This window comes from Rutilus rutilus (genome assembly GCF_951802725.1).
Source record: "Rutilus rutilus genome assembly, chromosome: 3".
Lineage (NCBI taxonomy): Eukaryota > Metazoa > Chordata > Actinopteri > Cypriniformes > Leuciscidae > Rutilus > Rutilus rutilus.
In genome coordinates this window covers 28653783-28678308 of record NC_140211.1, presented here as the reverse complement: position 1 = coordinate 28678308, position 24526 = coordinate 28653783, and the positions used below count along the sequence as shown (strand labels likewise).

At 36.7% G+C, this 24526-nt stretch overlaps 1 protein-coding gene across 3 annotated transcripts in view; it reads left to right on the top strand.

Moving 5' to 3' along the window:
• dnajb6b (DnaJ heat shock protein family (Hsp40) member B6b) overlaps positions 1-24302 on the top strand; it is a 29552-nt gene extending 5250 nt beyond the window's left edge. For 2 of the 3 annotated variants that reach the window (XM_084405806.1, XM_084405807.1), the window contains exons 2-11: positions 180-298; positions 2108-2217; positions 3273-3326; positions 3417-3530; positions 8009-8137; positions 8251-8404; positions 8623-8693; positions 22125-22280; positions 22608-22696; positions 22985-24302. In XM_084405806.1, the coding sequence (XP_084261932.1) occupies positions 234-298; positions 2108-2217; positions 3273-3326; positions 3417-3530; positions 8009-8137; positions 8251-8404; positions 8623-8693; positions 22125-22280; positions 22608-22696; positions 22985-23128 (1086 nt within the window). In that variant the 5' untranslated portion in view covers positions 180-233 and the 3' untranslated portion in view covers positions 23129-24302. Of the gene's footprint in view, positions 1-179; positions 299-2107; positions 2218-3272; positions 3327-3416; positions 3531-8008; positions 8138-8250; positions 8405-8622; positions 8694-22124; positions 22281-22607; positions 22939-22984 lie in introns of those variants that run through there. The other variant, XM_084405808.1, reaches the window with a different exon arrangement.
• The last annotated feature ends 224 nt before the right edge of the window (positions 24303-24526 follow it).

The following is a 24526-nucleotide window of genomic DNA, read 5'->3' as shown; positions in this document are numbered from 1 at the left end:
AGTCGGTTCCTTATAAATGCTTTTTATGTAAGAGGTGTAATGTAGAACCATGCTTTCACATGACATGTTGGTTTGTTTGAGGTTGTCCCTCACAGTTGCCACACACCCACATAGCTACCAAAACACACCCTCTGTTTGTTGGATGTCTTCTTCAACTAGATTTTTCTCCCTCTTTCCAGGTCCACTGCTGAAAATTTGTCATCCAGTGGAGTGAAATTAACAAAACCTGAGCCATGGGGGATTATTATGAGATCCTGGGTGTGACGAAAAATGCATCCCATGACGATATAAAGAAAGCGTAAGTACTCGGTGTCCTGTCATGGCCATCTATTTTTGTACACGTAGTGCGGTAATGATAACAGTGACTGTGCAACACAGCAGGGGTTAGTTAGTTGATACCGTCCATGTGAGACCTCTTTGCTGCTTGCCTTATTAATGTGTGTTTGTCTCAATCCATCGCTTCTAATGTTCTCTGTAAATAAAAATCAGCACTTCGTGATAATAGCACTGATGCAGTTTGGCAATAGAAAAGGGCAGACACAGACATGACTGCCAAAAGAAGAACGAGTTTGTGCTCTCTGTGACACTGGTGAGGTCGAGACAGACACTGTGGTTTATATAAAGTTGACAAACTCGCTAACCTCATGCCACAGTTTTATAGTTCTTCAGAAACTGATCAAATGCAGATGTTATTGAGGGAAGACGGCTACCCATTAACTGCCGCAAATTTTTCAGCTGCACACCATCAGAAACCATTTATTATTATTTATTTATTTTCATCTTATTTTTTTCTATTAATAAAAAGACAATCTATATTAGTGTTTTATTTTATTTTAATGTCTTGATAAATGTGTTAATAATAATAATAATAATAATAATAATAATTATTATTATTATTATTATATCCATATTATTTTTATTAATATTTGTTTTATGGTTTGTTATATTGTATATTTCTTTCTCTTCTCATTACTTGTTTTGTGCATAATGCGTTGGCTGTATTGTATGTATCTAAACAGTCATGTCAGTAAAGTCCAAAAAATGGACACAGAGAAAGGGAATGGAGTATATGGATAGATGAGGAGCGCACACAGCATTCAGTATTCAGACATGTTGTGTCCTTGCTTATGCCCCGTGCCTTATTCCTAGAAAAGGGTGTTTAGTCCTTTGTTTTTCAGGTAAGCAAGCACCTATTGAATCCTGATTCTGTAGGTCTTTAGAAATTCCCCTCATAACCATCAGCAAATTCAAAGCACAGAGCTACAGAGGGCAAACACTATTAAAAGATGTGCAAAGGACAAATCCCCTGGTGTATGGAGTGTTTGGTTTAGGCCATTGACCCTGCTGTGTCCTGCTGGTCGGGTGTGTATCGCTGACTCAGGCTTAGTGTGCAGAGATGCTGACCTGTTGTCACACCTACCGAAGTTGTATTGTGCAGCATGACCTGTATTGAAAGTGGTTGTTAAGTGGTGCATGACTTTGTAATGCAGTGATGTGCTAGCATCATAAATGAGGACAGTGCAGTACTTTACAATGAACAATTTGTGTCCTTGAACTGTTATGTATAAATATTATGTCTTATAACTGTTATTTTAAACCCATAACAAATGTGTGTCATTTAAGTGGCTTAATCATTGTGTGGCATCAATTAATCATTGTTAGATAACAAAGTCTGGTTTTAAATCAGCATCAAGAATTTTGGTGAAAAACATATATTGGGTCTCGTCTTTTCTTTTCATTTCTTTTACAACCTCCCATGATGTTTAATTGTCTTCACTAGTGCATTTTAAATGGTCTTTTAATAGTTCATAAAAGTTGCATGAATAATAATAATAATAATAATAAATTAATTAGCAGCATCCAAAAATATTTTACTCCAACTTGTGTATGGTTATTTTTAGATTTTAATTGGCAAAGGACCTTAAACTGAATATGTCAGAGGTTTTATTTAATGACCCTCATATTTGCTGTACTTCTAAATGTTAAGCAATGTTGTTGTAATTTTGGATATACTAAGAATGAAGCAGTCTTTTGTGTTGCCGTTGTTCACTCTTAACAAGACTTGTTTTAATGAGTGTGTGTGTGTGTGTGTGTGTGTGTTTTACAGGTACAAAAAACAAGCACTAAAGTGGCATCCAGACAAAAACCCAGAAATAAAAGAAGAGGCAGAGATCAAGTTTAAAGAGATCTCAGAAGCATATGAAGTCCTGTCAGATGGTATTGGCTATTTATATGTTTGGCTGCACTTTCTTTTAAGGTGTCCATGTTACAGTGTAATTCTACTTCTAACTCGTTTAAGTACTGAGTAATTATAATTAACTACATGTACTTACTATAGGGTTGGATTAGGGTTTGCATGTAATTATGTATAATTAAACGATTGTTATTACTACAGTAACTAGATGTAACGTGTAACAAGGACACTGTAAAGTGTTACCTTTTTTTTTTTAAATAGATTTTTGTAAATATGATGCCCTGTTTTGATGCCATTTACTAACATTAATGGGTGACTTGAGACATTAATGAATTGTTGTAGAAAGAATGCCCATTAGACAGTCCCTTTATGCTGATATCCAGAATTAGCTGTGATAGTCTAATAAGGCAGTCAGTAGTTGAAATGTTTGATTCATGAGTGTTTTAAACATGTTGTATGGCCACGTCCTCAGAATAGGAAGGAGTTTGGAGCAAAACCGGAGAGTCGGTGGCCGGTTTCATTTGTCCTTCCTTGAGTGGTTGTCCTTACACATCTGCTTCTGACCTTTTTATTGAATATTATTAGTTGTGTCCTAGCTGAATGCAGGTGATTTATAGATGGATATGTCATCTTTCCTTTTTTAAGCCCTGTAAAAAAAGCTTTATTTAAACGTGCATGGTATGGATTGTCTCACGAGTATTAGAATCAGCTAAAATAGGTTTCCGTAAGCTTGCAAATGGTAACAGTGTGCCTTTCTGAGGTAAAGGTAATATTTGGTGTGTGTATTTACATGGGTGTGTGTGAAGGCTGCATATGTTGCATTATTTATAGGCTCAAGTTCCTTGTGAGGAGATTGCATTTGTTGTTCATGTAGGTATAAATGTTTGCCTAAGCATAGATCATTGCTTGTAGTAACAATCAACTTACATTATGTTATGAACCATAGTTTTGGCACAGAACGGCACCCTTTACTGGCTCTGATGTTGCGAAGGTGTGGTGGGAGGAGTGTGTAATTATTATAAACCCTATTAATCTGTGTTTTGTGTGAAACTAAAAGCAGCATTTTTCTTTCATACAGAAAACAAACGGAGACAGTATGATAGATATGGTAAAAAAGGCCTGTCTAATAGAGGTAAGTGAAGTTATTCCACATTATTTCACATTTTTATCTGTTTTTGGATTTTACCTGTAGTTTTCCTGTAATTATTTCTTGTTGGGAAAGGTGGCCATTATGACGAGGATTTCATGGGCGGATTCACATTCCGTAATCCAGATGATGTCTTCAGGGAATTCTTTGGAGGCCGAGATCCATTTGCAGATTTTGCAGATTTCTTTGGTAGGTGCATGCTTAATAATTTATATTGATTTAATGAAGCGAAAAATAAAGGTGGAATAGAAAAAGAGTACATCAAATAATTTGGTATCAATTTCTATGAAGCCCATGCTTATAATGAATTATCGCCCCATTTTATACTTATACTATTCTATAAATATATTTAGACTCATTAAGACCAATACTGCATTATAAGAACAGTTATAGTTACATTTATAAGTCATGCATTTGGTTTTTCAATGCGCATGCTCATAATCCATTATACACTGATTTAGAAATGTTAATTAGCCAGTCGTATAGTTCCATGAATGTGTTTATAAAGATGCAACCTACATTGCTATAATGTTATTATATTATAGTTACAATTACTTTTAGTAATTCAGATTTATTTCTGTCAAAAAAGTGAATATATTGTTATTAATAGCGGTGTTGTTTTCTTATAAATACTTATTGTGAGGAATAATACAGTTACTAACCTCTATAAATGCATCATTGATGGCTTTAAGTAAAGTGAAAACATAGGATGCAATTTTCCTAAAGCAAATGTTAAGAAATCATGTTGTTGTTTATTTGTAAATGTAACCAATGAACAATAATTCCTGTAATAAACTAATGAAAAAAAACAACAACAACAGAGAAATCATTAATAGAAACAGATTTAAAAAAATATATTTTTTAATGTTACATACGAGCAAACACTGCAACAATATTTTTTAAGGTATAATTTCAAACTGCTATAAGCAATACCATTCATATGGCTGAGGAGATATAGATTTTAAGTTATCAGAATGACCATTCATAGAACCATTTGACTGGCTAATTAATACTTATAAATCAGTGTATAATGGATTATGAGCATGTGCATTGAAAAAGCAAATGCATGACTTATAATTAATTATAAAAAATAATATAAATGTAACTATAACTGTTATAATGCAGTATAGTCTTTACATATATATTTATAGAAGAGTAATACTCATAAATAAGTATAAATGGGGCTATAATTCATTATAAGCAAGGACTTCATAGAAAGTGTTACCAATAATTTTTCTCTATTTCAGTTTTCAATGGCAAAAATTTAACCTGCATATTTCCAGAATAAATAGGTTATTGTCAGTGAAAAATGAGAACAGAATTCCCAAAGAGAGGAAAAGGTCATTTAATCTCTCACAGTGTCTCTGTGAAAGTAATAACATGGTTTGAGTTAATTAGGAAATTAGGTTTTGCATGAACTTATCGGAGCTTTGGTTCATTAGTCAATTAGCTTTCTGTTAATCTACCATAATTGTATTGCTCACTAAAAATATTCACAAAAATGAGCTCTTAACATGGGTGTATTATGGGAACAATTTTATTCACTTTATTAAAAGCCTCTTTTTTTTTTTTAAACCTTTTATACATAAAATATATTTTTACTTTTGTCATTTCACACAAGTATGCTGTTTAATTTTTTTTTTGTTTTTTTTTTGCTATAAAACAACTCAATTAGAATCTCAATTTTTACTCGTTTCTTTTTTTTGTCTATACAACAGTTAATCACAGACTGTCAAGCTTAGAAAAGGACATAAAAGCGCCATGAAAGCACGACTTGTGTGCTACATTCCAAGTTTTCTGAGGATTATCCAAGAATAATGGCATAATACATCATATAAATAGCTTGAGTCCGTAGTCACTATGATTTGATGTGTTGTTGAATAACTTCTTAAAAACATAAATGCTGATATAGGTATTGATGAACTAGTAAAAAAATTGATCATAGATAACACACTTCAGTTATCCATTAAATACTGAAGTGCTATCCCATGCCCACTGACTCTACTGCTGGGAACAAATGGCTCAACGCAGGGCTCGACATTAAGCCTTTTCTAAATCTGTCATTCACTTGTTCGAGTAAAAAAGTTGCTTGTCCGGAATTTGTTTTGTATGTGTGTGTGTGTTGTAAATATAATTTATTCTGAAGCAATATTCTCATCAGTGTTCAATCAGCTTTGATATACTTAAATCTGCATATTGTAATATCTGCACTTTTAAAACTCGTCAACTGTATCATATGTTAAACATAGAAAAACTCATAGAAAAAATGTATCGGCAGTATGTTGTTAACTGAGTTTCTTGTGCTTCGCTCATTTGTTTCCATTTCTCTTCAAGAGGCTGTGCGAGCCTCAACAGCGCAACCATGTTACTGTCAGTAGGCCTAAAACATTTATTATCCACTATCGATCACAACTTACAATAAATGTAATAAAATCAGAATAATTCTCTCGTTTTAGTGATTTCCTAGTTATTTTCTTATAAACGTTCTAATCAGGCTATACTTGTCCGATCAGGCAAGTAAAATTCTCTTTGCACTCGTTCCGCACTCGTTCCGGACAAGCGTTAATGTCGAGCCCTGCTCAACGGCATATGTGTAAAACATACAGGCGCTCTAAATATGGCGAGGGCGCTCAGACCAGTGGGACGAGAAGAGACTGTGCATCATCCACTAGGAATGTTCTCAGAAATAGCTTCTGAATAAAAGAGCAGCAAGAGAAAGGGAATGCTTATAGCTCTAGGCCGCTACAGAGAGTGGGAACGAGTTGTTCAACAACATTAATGTGTTTGCATGTGTGTTCATCTGTGAGCAAAATGTCAAACTACTTAGGATTATTTCTATACAGCAGTCAAATAGATGTGGGTATACATGTGAATGTTTCAGGAACACCATCCTTTATGATGGGTCAATGGTGTTTACTTGTGTTTATGTAGCCATGACAAAGTTGGGGGTGGGTTAGAATAACTGTGTGTGCTGTGCATGTGTTGGAGAAGATATCAGGCATGGTTCTGCCTGCCAAATCAAACTGCTTGAAGGAGCTGGGAAAGGTTCATGTGAAGGTGCTGAGTGCCTGAAAATGGAGAAACTTTGATTTGGGCATGTTTCAGCTGGCATACTGTATCTTTACACTGCAACACTGGTCACAACATTATGAGAAAGAATAAAGATAGACCTCTGTAGACACCAACGACCTAGTATTCCGATGAACAGGTCCAAAAAAAAAAAAGTGCAACTTATTCAAAGCTGGAAACCGAAAATATGTGTGTATGTAGCACTTCGGTATTTAACGGATAACTCCAGGTTGCTTCAGGGAGATTCTCCCTGTTATAAGTCACCTGGGATAGAATCATTTACTTGAACATTTACTACTTGTTTGACAGTTACCGTATATTCACAACTTTACCTAAACAAATTGACAAATTTTAAATTCATAGCGTACCGTACATTTATGAGCTGTTTCAAGTGGCTTATTTCTAACAAGTCAAAATGCTTATTGTTGTCATGCCACAGTTATGAAGATTTTGTATTTGTCATGCCACAGTTATGAAGAAAACTGTGTTACGAGAGAAATTTATATTAAAGCAATCCATGACATGAAAAACGGGTTCCCTTTAAATGCAGTTTCCTCACTCTGAGTGGCAAAAGGCCACTGTTGGTATTTTGTGATTAAAACAAGCAGATGGATCAAACTGGTTCCCATTGAATTGCTTGCGGGAAAGTTGTAATGGTTTGACATTATGATAGAGGACCAGTCCCAACATTAAATACAACAATTTTGGTGTGTCTACTTTTGAACCGTAAGGCCTATCAACAAATTTCTCATGACGATTCGATTGCATCCTATGATGTCATTTTCCGACATAAAAATATGTCCACCATTTTGAAATTTGAATTGTCCAAAAAAGCTACTTTTTCGAACTCGTCCTAGACGGTTTGTCTGATTTGCACGAAAATTGAACCGGATGCGACTAAAAGTTATGGAATTCATGTTGATTCGTCAAACCGTTGTCAAATACCGCGCCAATTAATTTTATGTAGCGCTAGCGAAAACAAACGCAAGGCTGTATCTCTGCAACGCTTTATCTTATTCAGACCAAACTTGGTACATGTCATCACAAGCATGACCTGAGGCTACATGCTGCATTTTGGTGCAGCGGCACCTACTGGTCCAGAGATACGAAAAATGGCTATTTTTGCTTATAACTTCTGAACGGTTTGTCCAAAAATCATAAAGTTGTCTCGTTAGATTCAGGGCGAGTCAAATGATATCCAATTTTCCCAGATTGGCCATTTTGGTTGTCGGACATTTTGAATTATGTGCTAAAATGCTGTATTTTCTGAACACATGAACGGATTGTCACGAAACTCGGTATGGGTCATCACCACGATGCCCTGAAGTAGCCTGAGAAGTTTCGAAACAGCGCCACCTAGTGGCAGAATTCAGAGAAGTGATTTTCCTCATTGTGTCCATATTTAGATGCTGTAAAGAGGTTCTGTAAAACATTATTGTGCTGTTGGCGAATGTTTCAGTGGTCTTTGTGATATCTATCAAGCATGTGAATCTGTTGTTCAGTAGTTCTTGATTAATTGTTGATTAATCTGGAACCACTTTATTCTAACATTTCTTACATTTACAGTCATGACAGTTTCACTTTTTCTTTTGATTTAGCTGATGACCCCTTTGAAGATTTCTTTGGTGGTGGGCGGCGTCACAGGGGTGTGAGCAGGAGCAGGACGACAGATTCATTCTTTCCTGGATTTTCTCCATTTGGTCCTGCCTTTTCTGGGTTTAACACTGGTATGTTAATCTGTGTGTAGCCAGTGAAAATTTAAAAGTACTTCTGTGTAAGATTGCCATACTTTTTGTGTATTTGAACATCGTCATCATCATCATCATCATCTTTTCTGTAGGATTCACCCCGTTCGGCCCAATGGGTGGGGGTGGGGGTGGGGGTGGTTTCACCTCATTTTCCTCCTCTTCTTTTGGTGGAGGTGGAATGGGAAACTTCCGCTCTGTCTCAACATCCACCAAATTCATCAATGGAAGGAGGATCACCACCAAACGGTACCAAAGAACATTCTGTAATGGCCTCTAATAGTGACTCATAACTTCAAGCATGTTACGCAATACACTTTTGCATAAAGTTACTCAGTTACCACATATCTATGCAAATTGCTTATAAATCGTTGCTTATTTGACTAAGCCTTTACCACTAGATATGGTAATTATAATCTCACAGTTAATGTAATCTCACTGTACAGCTAACTTTTGTGTCATTACAGTATTGTAGAGAATGGTCAAGAGAGAGTGGAGGTAGAGGAGGACGGTCAGCTCAAATCTCTCACAGTCAATGGTAAGGAGTAGCTTCTACAACGGGACAGCAAGTGATCTCTGAACTCTGCAGATGAACATTCAAAAGGTTTAAACCCAAACATTCCTAAAGATAAGCAACCCTCACGACCAGGCTGATGGCTACTAAAGCATCTGCTCTCCACTAGTCAGCAAACCAAGAGTAGGTCACATGTGACGCATCCAAGCGATGTGATGCTGTTACCCTCCTTGCAGTGAATTGCAGACATAAACAGGGTTAAACACTCATTCCAACGTGAGCATTCTTTTTTTTCTTTTTTCTTGGGGACCATTTATTCCTCACAAAACCTGGAGACCTCAGTTTGAACGAGCGCAATTCATTCCTTTCTGTCAGCTGATGGCTGTTCTTTCATCCATAAGGGCTTATTGTCTGATTGAATCTGGAGCGTAACACGTTGTATCTGCTTTCTGCTGCTGAGCCATTCAACTGTTCCAATGAAGTCTTAACCTCTCCACTCTAAAATATTTAATATGATCTAACCAATTTCATATAGCTACCATTTGTTGATAATATTAGGCTGTTGACAAATTACTTTTCTTATTTTGCTTCACAACTAACTGTTGCATAACCTGAGACCTTTCCATTAAAAATAATATTGTGTGACTTATTTATATATGCTGGAAATTTTGTTCTTTGTAAGAAAAAAGCAAAGATGGATAAAGTTTCAGGTTCAATAAATCTACACTTTCACATGTTTGGAATGTTGCACTCAATTTCTTTGCTGTGGCTTCAAGAAACACAGACTCGTCTCTAATTTGTATGTAGGTGTGTGTCCTTTTGCTTGGCGTATGCATGTCTCATCCCAGCACTCACAAAATTAAAAAGAGTAAAACATCGTCTTTCACATCACTTTATTACTACTAGCCTCCAAAATATCCACACATGCATGTGCACGTACTGTACTTCACTGGTTTTATTTGGTTTCTTCTGTTACGTGCAAATTAATGCACACAAATACAAGATTTCATCTTTGATTAACTACAAGTATATGTAAATATTAATTGCTTCTGCACACTTTAACAGCCATGAAAAGCTCAACACATCAGCAGATGTTAATCCAAACCTTGTCCCTTTTATATTGATGTAAATAACCTGAATAATCATCAAAATTGTGAATGAAGAAGCTAGCTATCATAAAACGCAACTCTTTTCTAGATGTAAAGATTGTCTTTAGAAACTAGGCTCACTTTATGACTAGCTCATACACATAGTGCATGGCATTACAGTATGAGAACAATGGAGAATCAGAAATATAAATGATTTACTCTAAATCCATAACTACACTTAAAGGAACAATTTCTTCAAGATCTGAAGTTGTAGACAAATATGTGCTTGATCAAACCTCATTATTTTGTTGATTAAGTTAATAGTTAAAAATGATTCTTCTGACATATTACAGTTAAGCTATACTTGTGAGGGCCAAATGTCCTTACTAATATAATGACATATCATGAAAACCGACTTCCAGGTATTCAAAACTGGTCCAGGTATTCCCCTCAAAATGTTGGTCCCCATGATTAAAAAAACGTATACATTTTATATAGGGGATAGACTATTATTATATAATAATATATATGTTATTATATAGGGGATAGAATATACCATTTCAAACTGTACAGTATAAAAATCTATGGTATGTCCCCATAAAACACGGAAACCCAACGTGTGTGTGCATGTGGTGATTTTTATACTCATTAAGGTAAGTTGGAAAGAACTGTTGTGTTGAACATGAGCAGATAGCTATTCATGCAAACGCTATCTTCCTTTCCTTTGTATTTTGATGTAATGTTTCTCTGTAGAATTATAGAAATACAGTATTTATTGATCTTTGCTAAGGTTATTTAATAAAAATACAACTGTTCATTCTTTGTTAATATGGACCTGAGCTAACATGAACTGATGCAACTTTTGATTTTAATAATTAACATAACATAAATAGCATTTATCATAAATGCTTAGTGATTTTCACTGATGTTAATGTTAAGTAATGTTAACAAATGGAACCTTATTGTAAAGTGTTTTTGAAAGCATGGCTGCATTAATTTGATCTAAATTATAGTGAAAACAGTACTATTACAAAATATTATTACAATAACAGTTTTGTATGTTTTAAAATTAAATGTATTCCTGTGATGATAGCTAAAGCTGAATTTTCAGCAGTCATTACTCCAATCTTTACTGCCACGTGATCCTTCGGGTCAGAAAAATATTTTATGCTGATTTGGTGCTCAAGAAACATTTATCATTATTATCAATGTCGAAAACAGATGTGCCGCTTAAAACTGTGCTAGATCTTTTTTTTTTTTTAGGATTCTTCAATTAATTTAAAGTTCAATAGAACAGCATTAACACCATCCTTACTAAAAAAAAAAAAAATGTCTTAAAAAAAATTACAAAAATCTTACTGACCCCAAACTTTTGAACGGATTTCAGTGAGAGCACTGAAAGATGAAGCTGAAAGCTGTGCTGAGTAGTTTGTTTGTGGTCCACTGGCGCCCCCTGTTATCTACATGTTACACTAACATGCCTTTCCATTCCCCAGTCTTGCCTTGTCCTTTAATAAAAGTAAGCTAAATAGATTGGATTTTCTAATTATGAATGTCCTTTTTTGGGATGGTGTAATTTTCACCACATATTGTCAGCTGAAAGGAAAATGTAGTGTCTAACCCTCCAGGGGTGCTTCTCGTTTCTTAATTGTGCATCCTCGTTTTCTTTCCTCGCGTCTTAGCTCCACCTGTCTATCCTCGCTCGTGACCCTTCAGGAAGCAAACTCGCTAGAGATGCCCTTCAAGATGGCTTAATTCGATTGGTCACGGGCTGGAGGACAGAGGAAACGAGGAAGCATCAGTAGTATTGAGAAGCACCCTAAAAAGTCCACTTTCGAGATCTTTCCTGCAAAATTGAACTGAAACCGTAATCAAACACAACTGTAGGCTACAAGGCAAGGCAAGGCAAGGCAAGTTTATTTATATAGCACATTTCATACACAATGGCAATTCAAAGTGCTTTACATAGAAGAAATTAAAATAATAAAAAGAAATAAGAATAATTAAAACAGTTTAGAAAACTAAAAACTAAAATACAGTACAGTACAGTACAAACAGTCGGACGAACAGCGGCACAGTGCTCATTCAGTAAATGCATAGCTAAACAGATGTGTTTTGAGTCTGGATTTGAAAGTGACTACTGTAGGAGCACGTCTGATCTCCTCTGGAAGCTGGTTCCAGCTGCGGCTGGCATAATAGCTAAAAGCGGACTCGCCATGCTTAGAGTGAACCCTTGGTATTTCTAGCTGATATGATCCTAGTGATCTGAGTGATCTGTTGGGTTTATATTCAGTGAGCATATCTGCAATGTATTGAGGTCCTAGGCCATTGAATGATTTATATATCAGTAATAATACTTTAAAATCAATCCTAAATTTAACTGGGAGCCAGTGTAAAGACCTGAGGAGTGGTGTGATATGTTCATATTTTCTGGTTCTGCTCAGAATCCTGGCGGCAGCGTTCTGTATGAGCTGCAACTGTCTTATGGTCTTTTTGGGAAGGCCAGTGAGGAGTCCATTACAGTAATCCACCCTGCTGGTGATGAAAGCATGAACAAGTTTCTCTAGGTCTTGCCTGGAAACAAAGCATCTAATTCTTGCAATATTTTTCAGATGATAGTATGCTGATTTAGTTATTGCTTTGACATGACTACTGAAACTAAGGTCTGACTCTAGTGTCACACCAAGATTCCTGACTTGATTTTTGGTTGTTTGACCCCTAGAGTGAAGGTATGCGTTCACCTTGAGAACTTCATCTTTGTTTCCAAAAGCAATGACTTCAGTTTTGTCTTTGTTTAACTGAAGAAAGTTTTGACACATCCAACTGTTGACTTCATCAATGCATTGGCACAGGGAGTCAATGGGGCTGTAATCGTTAGGCGATAGGGCTAAGTAGATCTGTGTGTCGTCTGCATAGCTGTGGTAAGCAATTTGGTTCTTTCTCATTATTTGGCTCATTGGGAGCATATACAGGTTGAACAGGAGTGGCGCAAGAATTGAGCCTTGAGGAACTCCGCATGTCATGGATGTCCACTCAGACTTATGGTCTCCTATACTCACATAATAACCTCTCCCATCTAAGTATGACCTGAACCATTTTAGGACTATCCCAGAAATCCCCACCCAGTTTTCCAGCCTGTCCAGAAGTATGTTATGATCGACAGTGTCAAATGCAGCACTGAGGTCGAGTAGTACCAGCACCGATAATTTGCCTGAATCAGTATTTAAGCGAATATCGTTTATTATCTTTATGAGCGCTGTCTCTGTGCTGTGGTGCGGTCGGAAACCAGATTGAAAATTGTCAAAGTATCCATTCGAGCATAAGAATTTGTTCAGCTGATTGAAGACAACTTTTTCAATGATCTTGCCTATGAAAGGAAGATTTGAGATCGGCCTATAGTTGCTTAATATGGTCTTATCCAGATTGTTCTTTTTCAGGAGGGGCTTGACAACTGCAGTTTTCAGGGAGTTTGGAAAACTCCCAGAGAGAAGTGAAGCATTTACCACTTCTAGAAGATCTGCTTCTAAACTGTTTACAAATACAAGCTATTCAAGATCTTCAGGATCACACTATAAAATTACAAGCAGGTGAGTTTAATCAGGGTTGGAGCTAAATAGCAGGAATGTGGATCTTGAGGGCCAGAGTTACCCAGCCCTTGTCGAATCAGTAGTGACAGCACTAGAGGGCGCCATTTCTTCAGTGATATCGAAACGTATTCGATGTTCAGAAAGTCTGTTTATAACAGGGTTAGAAAGATGAATTTAACTGAAACCTTTTAACAGACAAGGTGTGGCAGAAATGACTGACCGTGTGTGTGTGTGCGCGCGTGTACGTGCGTGTTTACCGGTGTGTACGGGTTTATATTTCATTGTGGGGAGTAGCCTAAAACCTGAGATCACATTGCAGGGAGCAGCCTACTAGGGAAATGGCTAAATAAACATAATAAATTGTTTTTTTTTTTTTGAAAATGTAAAAATGCAGGAAGTTTTCTTTGATGGGTAGGTTTAGGGGATAGAACAGTTTGTACAGTATAAAACCATTACGCTTCTACTACTTTTTTACATTTCTCTTTAAAAAATGAGATGAAATGCAGACCTGTGTTCCCAAATATTTTTGTCAGCCAAACTAATTGTCATATGACATGCAGATAAACAAACAAAGTATTTAATCATTTTAGTATCTGATGTTGATTTGTTTTTTATTACTTATTATAATTAGACATTTTTTATGAGACTTCATGAATTATTAGCTTTTCATGAACTCACTACCCTGCATGCAGTTCCTTTACAAACCCTGTCTGCAAACCCTAACGTATATTGTAATGTTTAATGCCCTTAATGGAAAAAATAATAATATTTGTTTAGCTTTGTATTTTTTATATCAATATGGTACAAGATTTATATATACTATAAGTGTTTCAATCAGACCCGTTACCAAAGGTGTATAAAATCAAGCACCTAGCCATGGAGTCTGCATTTTCAAACATTTGTGAAAAAAATGGGACGTTCTGATGAGCTCAGTGAATTCAAGCATGGTACTGTGATAGGATGCTGCCACCTTTGCAATAAGTCAGTTTGTGAAATTTCATCCCTGCTAGATATTCCACCGTCAACTGTATGCTGTATAATTGGAAAGTGGATGTGTTTAGGAACAGCAGTAACTCAGCCATGAAGCGAAGACCACGTAAAGTAACAATGCCAAGTGTCGGATGGAGTGATGTAAAGCACTGGACTCTGGAGCCGTGAAAACGTTTTTTTGTGGAGTGACAAATCACGCTTTTCTGTTTGGCAGCCTGATGGCTGAGTCTGTGTTTGGCGGATGCCAGGATAACGTTACCTGTCTGACTACATTGTACCAACTGTAAAGTTTGGTGGAGGGATAATCAGTCTGGGGCTGTTTTTCAGGGGTTGGTCATGGCCCCATACTTCCAGCGAAGGGAAATCCTAATGCTTCAGCCTACGAAGACATTTTGGACAATGCTATATGCTTCCAACTTTGTGGGAATAGTTTGGGGAAGGCCCTTTTCTATTCCAGCATGACTGTGTTCCAGTGCACAAAGCAAGGTCCATAAAGACATGGTTGGATGAGTTTGGCTTGGAAGAACTTGACTGGTCTGCACAGAGCCCTGGCCTCAACCCTATTAAACACATTTGGGATGAATTAGAACGGAGATTATGAGCCAGGCCTTCTGGTCCAACATCAGTGCCTGACCTCACAAATGCTCTACTAGATCCTAAAGAAGCACTCCAAAATCTTGTGGAAAACCTTCTCAGAAGAGTGGTTGTTGTAGCTGCAAAGGGTGGGACAACTCCATATTAATGTATTTAGAGTGCAATGTTATTACAATCCCTGTTGGTGTAATGGTCAGGTGCCAATACTTTTGTCCATATAGTGTGTGTACATATAGTGTATGTATGTATATGTGTGTGTGTATATATATATATATATATATATATATACAGTATATATATATATATATATATATATATAGTATATGTATATAGATATAAACCAAAAATCACCATACTGTAGTTCAAATGAAAGCAGGCCACACATATAGGTTATATAGAGAGACAAATCTATGTAGACAAAAATAGATGTTCATTTCCTTCCTTCATTTTTTCCTTGCCTCTTTCTTGGATGCATTATCCAAATTTGATCAAAAAGATCCACAGCTGTGAAACCGGAAGCTAAAAGCATCCAAAGCCTGATGAAGAATGTTTCCTCTCGTGTTTTACTGCTGCCCTCCCAATGTTTATTAAAGATGGTAAAGATAGGAGTGATAGAAGAGAAAAACATAAGGTTAGCTCTGGGTTTCTGTTAGTGCCTGCTGTGATGCTATCAGAATGTCAGAACAGTGGGAAGTGGTTGTTGACTGTGGTCTCATTTAAAGATGGTGGTAGTTGCTTTCCTGGCTGTGTGAATGATTTTTGGTATTGCAGAATGGATGGAAGAGTGTTAAGCTTTACCGCAGAGATCCAGTCTAATTTCTCAGTGACCGCCATTTATTTTTTGTTTGTTTTTTTATATCACTTAAAAGGTGTAATTTTTTGCTTTTGTTGCATTGGCTAATATGGATGCATAATCCTGCAGAAGTTTTTCAGCCATTGAAGACAAACGTAACTAGCATTCTGTTTCATACTGACCCATGGATGACAAATACCAACACAGTCATGAGGGATGCCACCCATCTGAAAAAAACCCCCCTCCAAACTGTGAGCTCCTGACTCACAGCATGATGAGCAGCAAAACTGACCTTATAAAACCTGGCAAAAATGTACAGAGAAGCACAAATAGCGACAGTGCAGATGTCCGTCAATGAGACTCTTCTAAAGGCAGCCCATGAAGAAGTGATGGGCCTAGTGGAATGACAAGTTAGACCCCAGGGCAATGGTTTCCCTGCTGCTTTGTAAGCCAGTGTAATCCTCTCCAGTATCCAGTTAGACATCCTCTGCTTCGACACAGAAGCAGCTTTCTTCACGCCACCATAGCAGACAAATAGCTGGTCTGACTTGAGCATTAGTCTCCACAAAACACCTCAGGGCATGAACGGGACACAAAAGTGGAGCACTCGAATCAAACCCTCAAGATGTCTGAAAAGAGGCCAGCTCAATGTGCTGGTTTAACTGAGGACCATCCCGAAGCCATCCAACAACCAACGCAAGCATAACTCGCTAAGCGATTGTGCGTGCACTCACTGATTTGATTTGCAGAAGCAACAGCCAACAAAAAAGCAGTTTTCAAGGACATCCATGTCATAATTGCAGGATCACAATGCTCTAGTGAATGGTCAGTGACCAGACCCAAAGCTGTAGACGAGCTGCATCTGGGTACCAGATTTCTGCCCTCCAACTGGGACAGGAGGACCTTCCTGGAGGGAAGCTTCCTAGGATTACCTGTGTCAGAAGTCACAAATCAAACCATGGTCTGGGTGGCCATTCTGGTGCCATGACCCTGTGCTTACAATGAGAATGAAGCCTCCATTCTCCTGGATGTAAGCATCCCTGGAAAGAGCATCCGCTGTTTGGTTACATGTTCCCAAAATATGAGGCGCCTCCAGTAAAGTCATGATCTCATAAATAAACTGGGAAGAAGAGCAGGATTTCGTGCCATCCTGGTGGTTCAAATGGAACACTGTCGTGGTGTCTGGCAAGAAATACCTTAGAGCCATGAACACTGCACATATTTCCAGAAGATTTATATGTTCTGATATTCGTCTATACAATACAATACAAAATACCTCTCATCCAAAGAGGAGACAGAGCTGTGCTCACACACCTCAAAATATGAGTAGTTTTCAGCTGGTCATGTGACCTCAACATGGCAGTCCCCATAAGGGGACCTGATCCATGTAAAATAGTACAGCTTTGCTACTCAAATGACTGGAGTCTTCATCCATGTGTATACACACACAAACTTTTATTTTAAACACATTTTTCTTTAAAAATACTACCAATTTCTTAATGTGTAAAACCTTAATAAGGAAAAACACTTGACTGCACATTTAAAGGAACACTCCACCGTTTTTGAAATAGGGCTTATTCACCTTCTTTCCTACATTTAGATAGGTGGGGGGCAAACGCATTTTTGTCTCAGTGCATGCATTGTTTTAGTTTGACAGGGTCGGCGCGAGCTTAGCTTAATGAATGGAATCCTTTGTTGCCAGCTAGCATGTCCTGAATAAAAGTGATTACATTTTTTTTTTAAACCCCACCTAATTACTTCTTGTGGCCTGCATATTCACAACGAGTACAAATAGCGATGCAGATTAACATTTGACTTGGGACTATATATCTCTGCGCCCAAGTAGCAGTGCTTCGCCTGTGCTTCCCCCTAATATAGTCCCAAGTCAATATCTGCCTAGGAAATCGCCTAGTGTTAATCTGCTTTCCTATTTGTACTCGTTGTGAATACGCAGGCCACAAGAAGTAATTAGCTGGGGTTTTTTTTATATTTTTTTTATCACTTTTACTCAGGGCATGCTAGCTGGCAACAAAGGATTCCATTCATTAAGCTAAGCTAAGCTAAGCTCGCGCCGACCCTGTCAAACTAAAACAATGCATGCACTGAGACAAAAATGCATTTGCCCATCTATCTAAATGTAGGAAAGAAGGTGAATAAGCCCTATTTCAAAAAACGGTGGAGTGTTCCTTTAAGAAAACTAACAGAATTATTTTAGACTTCATGGGTAACTTTATCAAACCCCAACGCATGGTAGTGTGCCATTTGCAGCTCAAACAACAAAGCATATCTTCTTTGAAACAAGCCATGTAATGAAAAAAATAAAGGATTTGAACAGAGAAAACATATCTTTACTAAATTGGTATTAAAAGCTTGTAGTTAATTAATTCTTCCCGCCAAAATATTTATTTCACCACACAAGAGTAATTAAATGATAATGGATTACCACAGGGATAACCAGTAACCACCATAATATACTGATCTGAAAGCAAGGACGCTTTCCAACAATAAAACCACCACATTGAATACTCCTGCTTCTTGAATACACCAGGCTTGCGAAAGCCTCTCTATTTCCTTTTTTATTTCCCCTCCATATTTAAAAAGCTAGATATGATCTCTCCCGCTGCCTTTCATGGACGAATAAACACTGCTTGTTATTCAAAGCTCGACGAGGATGAGAAACCTTAACGCCAAGGGTTTTTACTCCACTGAGAGCTAGTGAACGGGACACTTATTTTCCATGTACAGTCCCTGACTGGGATTTAGACAGTGCGCCTTGATTTGCGTGAATGCACATGTTTGCAGGGACGTGCGCCTTCGGTAACAGACTGTGATTTTACGACGACCCCGGGTAATAACACATCCATCCAATCATTTGCGTGGACATTGAGACTGCTTTTGTCTCTCTGTTTTACAATATACTCATTACGCTTTGTGCTGACATTTGGGCCTCTTATACTTTTCTCACTGTCACGTTCTCTCATCTATATCACTACCTTCATCTTTCATTTCATGTGTCACTCTCTTTTGCCATTTTCCCCTCTACTGAGCCTTTATTTGTTTTCTTTTTAGAGATACATGAGCAAATTTCTATTGGTTTTGATTAGAGGTCTTTTGCTGCCCTCACATGCTTGTTCCTACATCCCAAGTTGAATTTAGAAGTATACCACATTTTATGTGATAGCAAGATGGCCAGTTTCCTATTTCCTGAGTATATTGTCCAATACATGTACTTGTATTGTGCAACAGTGTGCAACAGACATTCATTTACACATAAATGTATATGACCGAAACTGCAACAGCTAACAAGGTAGCTATATTTACAATCATTAGCAACCATTCACTACTGAAACTGTCCTCTTTTGTGCCATGTTGAAGGTTTTCATCCACTGGAATATTAAAATGGTCTCTGATGTTCCCAGTCGTAATTACAATTCGAAGGGGCTCTCATGCGCATCTTGTTAAAAAAAAAAACGTTAAGGTTCTGTCATCATTTCACCAGCATTTCGCTCCTAACCTGTATTACTTTCTTATTTCGACTGAACACAAAAGAAGATATTTTGAGAAATGTCCCAGTAAACTCAATGTTCACCAAAAGGGTTTGTTAGCAACTTTCTTCAAAATATCTTCTTTTATGTTCCTCGGAAGAAAGTCCAACAGGTTTAGAATGGCAGAGTTTTCATTTTTGAGTGAACTATCCATTTAACATAGTTCTGAGTGTGTCATTACTTAAACGAATGAACTTGTTCATGCTAAAAGCTTTTATAATATCCATATACTACAAACAATGACATTTCCCAGTGTCACCTTAGGCAGCTGCTGTTGTGGCCCGGGTCACAGTGATCCCCTACTCCAAGCTCAAATACAAGGGTCCGCCAGAGAACAAGAGATGTGGTAAAAGCGTGTGGCTTGTCCTCTAAATGTATTCTATTTTTCATCTTTTCTTTGGGGGATTGTTGGTTGGTAGAGGAGGGTGTTGCAGCAGACGCAGGCCTTTTCCGGAGATGAAAAACGGTTTGGTAGTTTGAGAAGCAGCATCTGTCCCTTTTCTTCTCCTCTCTCCCCTTTAATTACACAACACAATAGCCACGAGATGTGCCCATAATCTGCACACATAATCAGCCTCTCTTTTCTCTCTTCCGAGCCCCTATTCCGTACGCTAATTCAATATAAATGTAAATTAACACGCGAAAAGAATAAAGAAATCTCAATCTATTTACATGACTAATCACAATAAACGCGTTCCACATGAAATATGAATGAATGCATCTCGATTAAGGGGAAAAGGGGTGTGTGGGTGTCAGGCAAGGAGCACTTAAGGAGCTGTAAAAAAAAAAAATATATATATATATATATATATATATATTTTTTTTTTTACAGTTTTCTCACACACTTTTGTGTTTGTGGAGTGTCTGTAAAAGGCAGGTTAAGTGTGATATGAAAAAATGCACAAGACTGTGTTGTTAGTATCTTTGGAGACAACACTTACAAGTCTGGTGAATATAACCTTAACTTGGGATCATGATGGATTAAATAATTGTACAAAAAAAAAGTAATATTTTTGTCAGTGTCAGATAGTATTACCAGCGTTACTCCTTGCTAAATTGCTAAATTAATAAATTGAAAGAAAAAGAAGATACAATTTTCTCCAAACTTCATGGTTGAACTGATATCTGAGGTACTGGGCTACAACAAGAAGAACTAATGATTGGATTAGTAGAATTATTTGATGTTCATGGATTCAAATCTTTAAAATACATTCAGAGTTAGTTTGAGGCAATTAATAAAACTTGGGTTTGCTTTGTTTTATGCCTGTGAAATCATCAGTACTTATTTTTTAGAATGATGGAAATTTTGATCATCCTATATATATATATATATATATATATATATATATATATATATATTAAATACTGTTATGGTATCATCTGTGTCAGATTTACCCGTTTCTAAATGGTAGATAAAAGCTAAATAAATGGTTTATTTCTCAGATGGACTGTCAGGCGGTTCTCTGCCAGAATAATGTGACATGATCAGACTTTATAATGATAGTCAAAAAAAGAACAAACTGACTGAAAATGAGGATTGTGTGAAAATAAAGCAGCACAATACAACCACACAGAATATTGTCGGTAAAATGATAAACACATTTTGGTAACTTTGAACAGAAACAGAAAACTTCTCAGTCAAAAAATCTAAATATAAAACAAATCCAATATAAAACAAACTCAATACTGTATAATAACAAACAACCATAACTTGTTTCAAAAACTTAATTTGAGGGACTAAGCAGGTGACAGATGAAATTTAAGAAGTTTTTTTATTTATTATTTACTGTCAGATTTGCTTATTTTGCATCTCACAACTTTTGCCTAGAAGCACGTAATGGAATCAGTTCAGTATAATAAATGGAGGTGGTTTGGCACAGAGAGGAATGATTCAATGAGAGTAAAGCCTTGCATGTATCATAATGACTAATACATGCAAGGCATGATCTGATATAGATAAAACTGATTGTGCCTTTCTGAAACAAGCAATATTTCTGATTTGTATGCTTTTTGGACATCTCAGGAATTCAATAATAATTTACTTGATCATGTTTGTTTTATGACTCTAGGTGAGCCCTGACAGATTTTTCACATGAATGAAACATTAAACCCAATGTATTTATTATAAACTGCTAATGTTCCATATCATTTGTCTGTTTTATTCGGTACAGTAAGTTGCAGTGATTAAATTAACATAATTCATGAAGGTTGACTAAATGATTGATTGTGTATTGAATATTATCATCTCAAATTATGATGGAGTAGACATTGAATAGTTTTGTCTTGTTGTGTGTGTTGTTACACTGATGTCATATAAAAATGATGTTTTTCTATTCGAGTTTAAGCCCTCTGTCTACTTTTGTTCATAAACAATGCAGAAAAATATGAGAAGGAATTGATGCCCAGAAGTAAATCGAATGATGTCAGATTTTAGAGAAATAAATAACTGCCCAGAGATCACAGCGGAGCCTGTGCTTACATAAAAACTGCATTTCAGCAAACACAACACCGAGCTTGTTTGGGTTTGCTTGTACTATTAACCAGCCACAGAACTCCTACAGTACATCTGCTTGTAAACCACATATTGATCTTTACTGATCTCAGTATTATGTTTTTTTCTGAGGTGTTATCTGTAACACATTTTCATTTTAAGTACTTGAAGTACTATGACTTTCGATGACTTGGCAACTTTACTGAGAGAAGAATTCTTGTAATCCTAATGACTACATTATAAATAATATTAGGTGTGTCCCAGTTTGCGTGCATTTAAAGCATGTAAATAATAATAATAAAGAACATAAATAGGCAATCAACATTTAATGCAAATTCATCGGAACTGTGTCTGGTCTTGCTCACAGGTATTTCTGATGACAATGTATTGGAGGAAAGCTGCAGACAGAATGCTCTCTCTAGCACCGCCCCACACAACCGTTACCTCCGAAATGTGGCCCAGAACCCTTCAGAGGAGGAGAAAGAGGAGGACAGAGGCCTGCAGAATCTGGGACTTGCCAAAGGTTTGTGTCCCAGCTGGACGCTGTGGTGGAGGCGGCACTTACTCATGAAATGTATTTCAGCAGGCAATTTTTTTAGCCAATACAACTTGCTTTTGACTGCTTTAAGCTCTCAACAGCATCTGGAAAAGAATTTCAAGGTTACAAAGATGTTCCAGTTATTGATTTAAAGTAATTGAATTCTTCCCTTCTGTTTCCTAGAGCCACGGTTAATATGTTTTCAAGTATTAGTCAAGTTGTTTTTATTCATTTTGTGTTGTTGTTTTGCGGACTTAATAAAAGTCAAAGCTCATCAGATTCCCTCATAGTAACTAACTTTCATTTCTATAGGTTTTTTTGACACTAGGAGAAAGAAACTATTGCTGAAGGAGTCTGACACCAAAAAGAAGCGGATGCCAAGACTGGCTCCTCGGATTGGGGTGTGGTTCTAGCAATTTTTACAATATACAGTATATTTTGTGTGTGTTGTCTTTACTGTTCATTTTCTAAAAAAAATTAGGGGATTTAAAGACATGCCTATTAAATACTGTCACACAAATTATTCAAATTATTCTTTTTAAGTAGCCCACATAGAAAGCTTCTTTCTAAATGTTCTGCTTTGACATGTTGCATTCATGTAGTGTTATCAAAGTCTGTATGGCCCACTATAAATCGTAATCACATCTGCTTAGTGTAATTATTGTAACCTTTTCTATTGTGTTTTTTAGCAATGCCCCGAATTTGGAACAAGCCAAGTTGCATTTCACCAGCTCATGATTTTCCCAATCTTTCATTATCCTGATCTGATGTATAAAAAGCAATCACACTCACTTTTGTACTTACTTTATTCATGGTTTTTAAGCATATTGTAGGGCATCCCCCACCATCGCTGTGGTGTTGAAAACAGTCCGTTCATGAAGGGGCCTAAACACATCACTCATTAAATAATTAAACCCAACTTTTTAAACATTAAACAGATCTCTTCATTATTCTGTAAAAGTATGTTCAAGTTACTTGCAAGTCTGTTTTCAGCACTTTGATATATTTTTGATGAAGAAAATAGTTCATTATAAACATAAAAGTGAGGCACTTTAAAGTTTGTGTGTTTGCTGGTGAATTATGCATTTTGTATTAAATGATGGAGTACAAACTCAGGATTGACATGTGTAAAAGATGCTTGAAAGAGTAACCATGGAAGTGACAAAAAGAGGCAGGATGATGAGAGCAGGTCGGACTAGGGTACTGAGGAAGGAAAGTGAGCAGGACAAGGGAGAAAAATGGGGGAAAGGATTTTTAAATTATTCATTTACCAATGTGAGAGAACACGTTTTCACCAGTCTGCCTTTTGATCCAGTCTTAAGCACTTATGAATATTTCAGAAAATACTCCAGATGTGGTATGTCCTACCAGAAATGGGAGCATGGCTTTAATTTTACTCTGACTACTGCATGTGTGTTTCATTTTGTTTTTCAATATGAAACAGAAACCCAAATATGTGCATAGTTCCCATATAAAAAACTAATTAAAGAGATGAAGAGCTACATAGACACATTTTTAATAATACACTGAAAAGCTTCTACTCTGATGTGTTATAGTACATTTTTGCTGATGCCTAATTAATATGTATTATTTGTTGATACATATTTATGCTGTTAATTGGTATTGGTGTGAACTGAAGCACTTTGTTTTAATCAAATGCTGTTTCATTTTCAAAGCCATGAATGTCTGTTCATGCTGTACAGAAATAACTAATAAATTGGGTTTTGGGGAAAAAACGCTCAACACAAAACATTTTAACCATAGTAGAAAATGGCTTGCTGTTTACTTACAGCTGTGAAGGTTTTACTTTGTAATGTTGACAGAAAAGGCTTATTTCAGATGCGTGTGTGTCTGGTTATTTCCTTTTTTAACATATACAAATAAAGCTTAAAGTTGCACAATTTTTGTATGTTCTGTAAATGTATGAACACTAATTTACAACAAAAAAATGTTGTGTATTACAGAAGATTTATAATTGCCACTGTATTAAAGCAGCTTGTGGAGTGCAGTATTATTCATGGAAAGGTATGCGCACATGACCTGTAGAGTAATTTGGGTCTGGTTTGGTTGACTGAAGTCTCACAGGGCTTAATTATAGCACAGCACCAGCTATATCAGTGGCCCACCTTCCATTGCTTTCAATTTGCAAGCTGTCTCAACTCAGATTAATATAGATCCTGATGGGAAGGAATGCTTCAGATTCAGGTGGTTCTTACTGATTGAAAGAAATC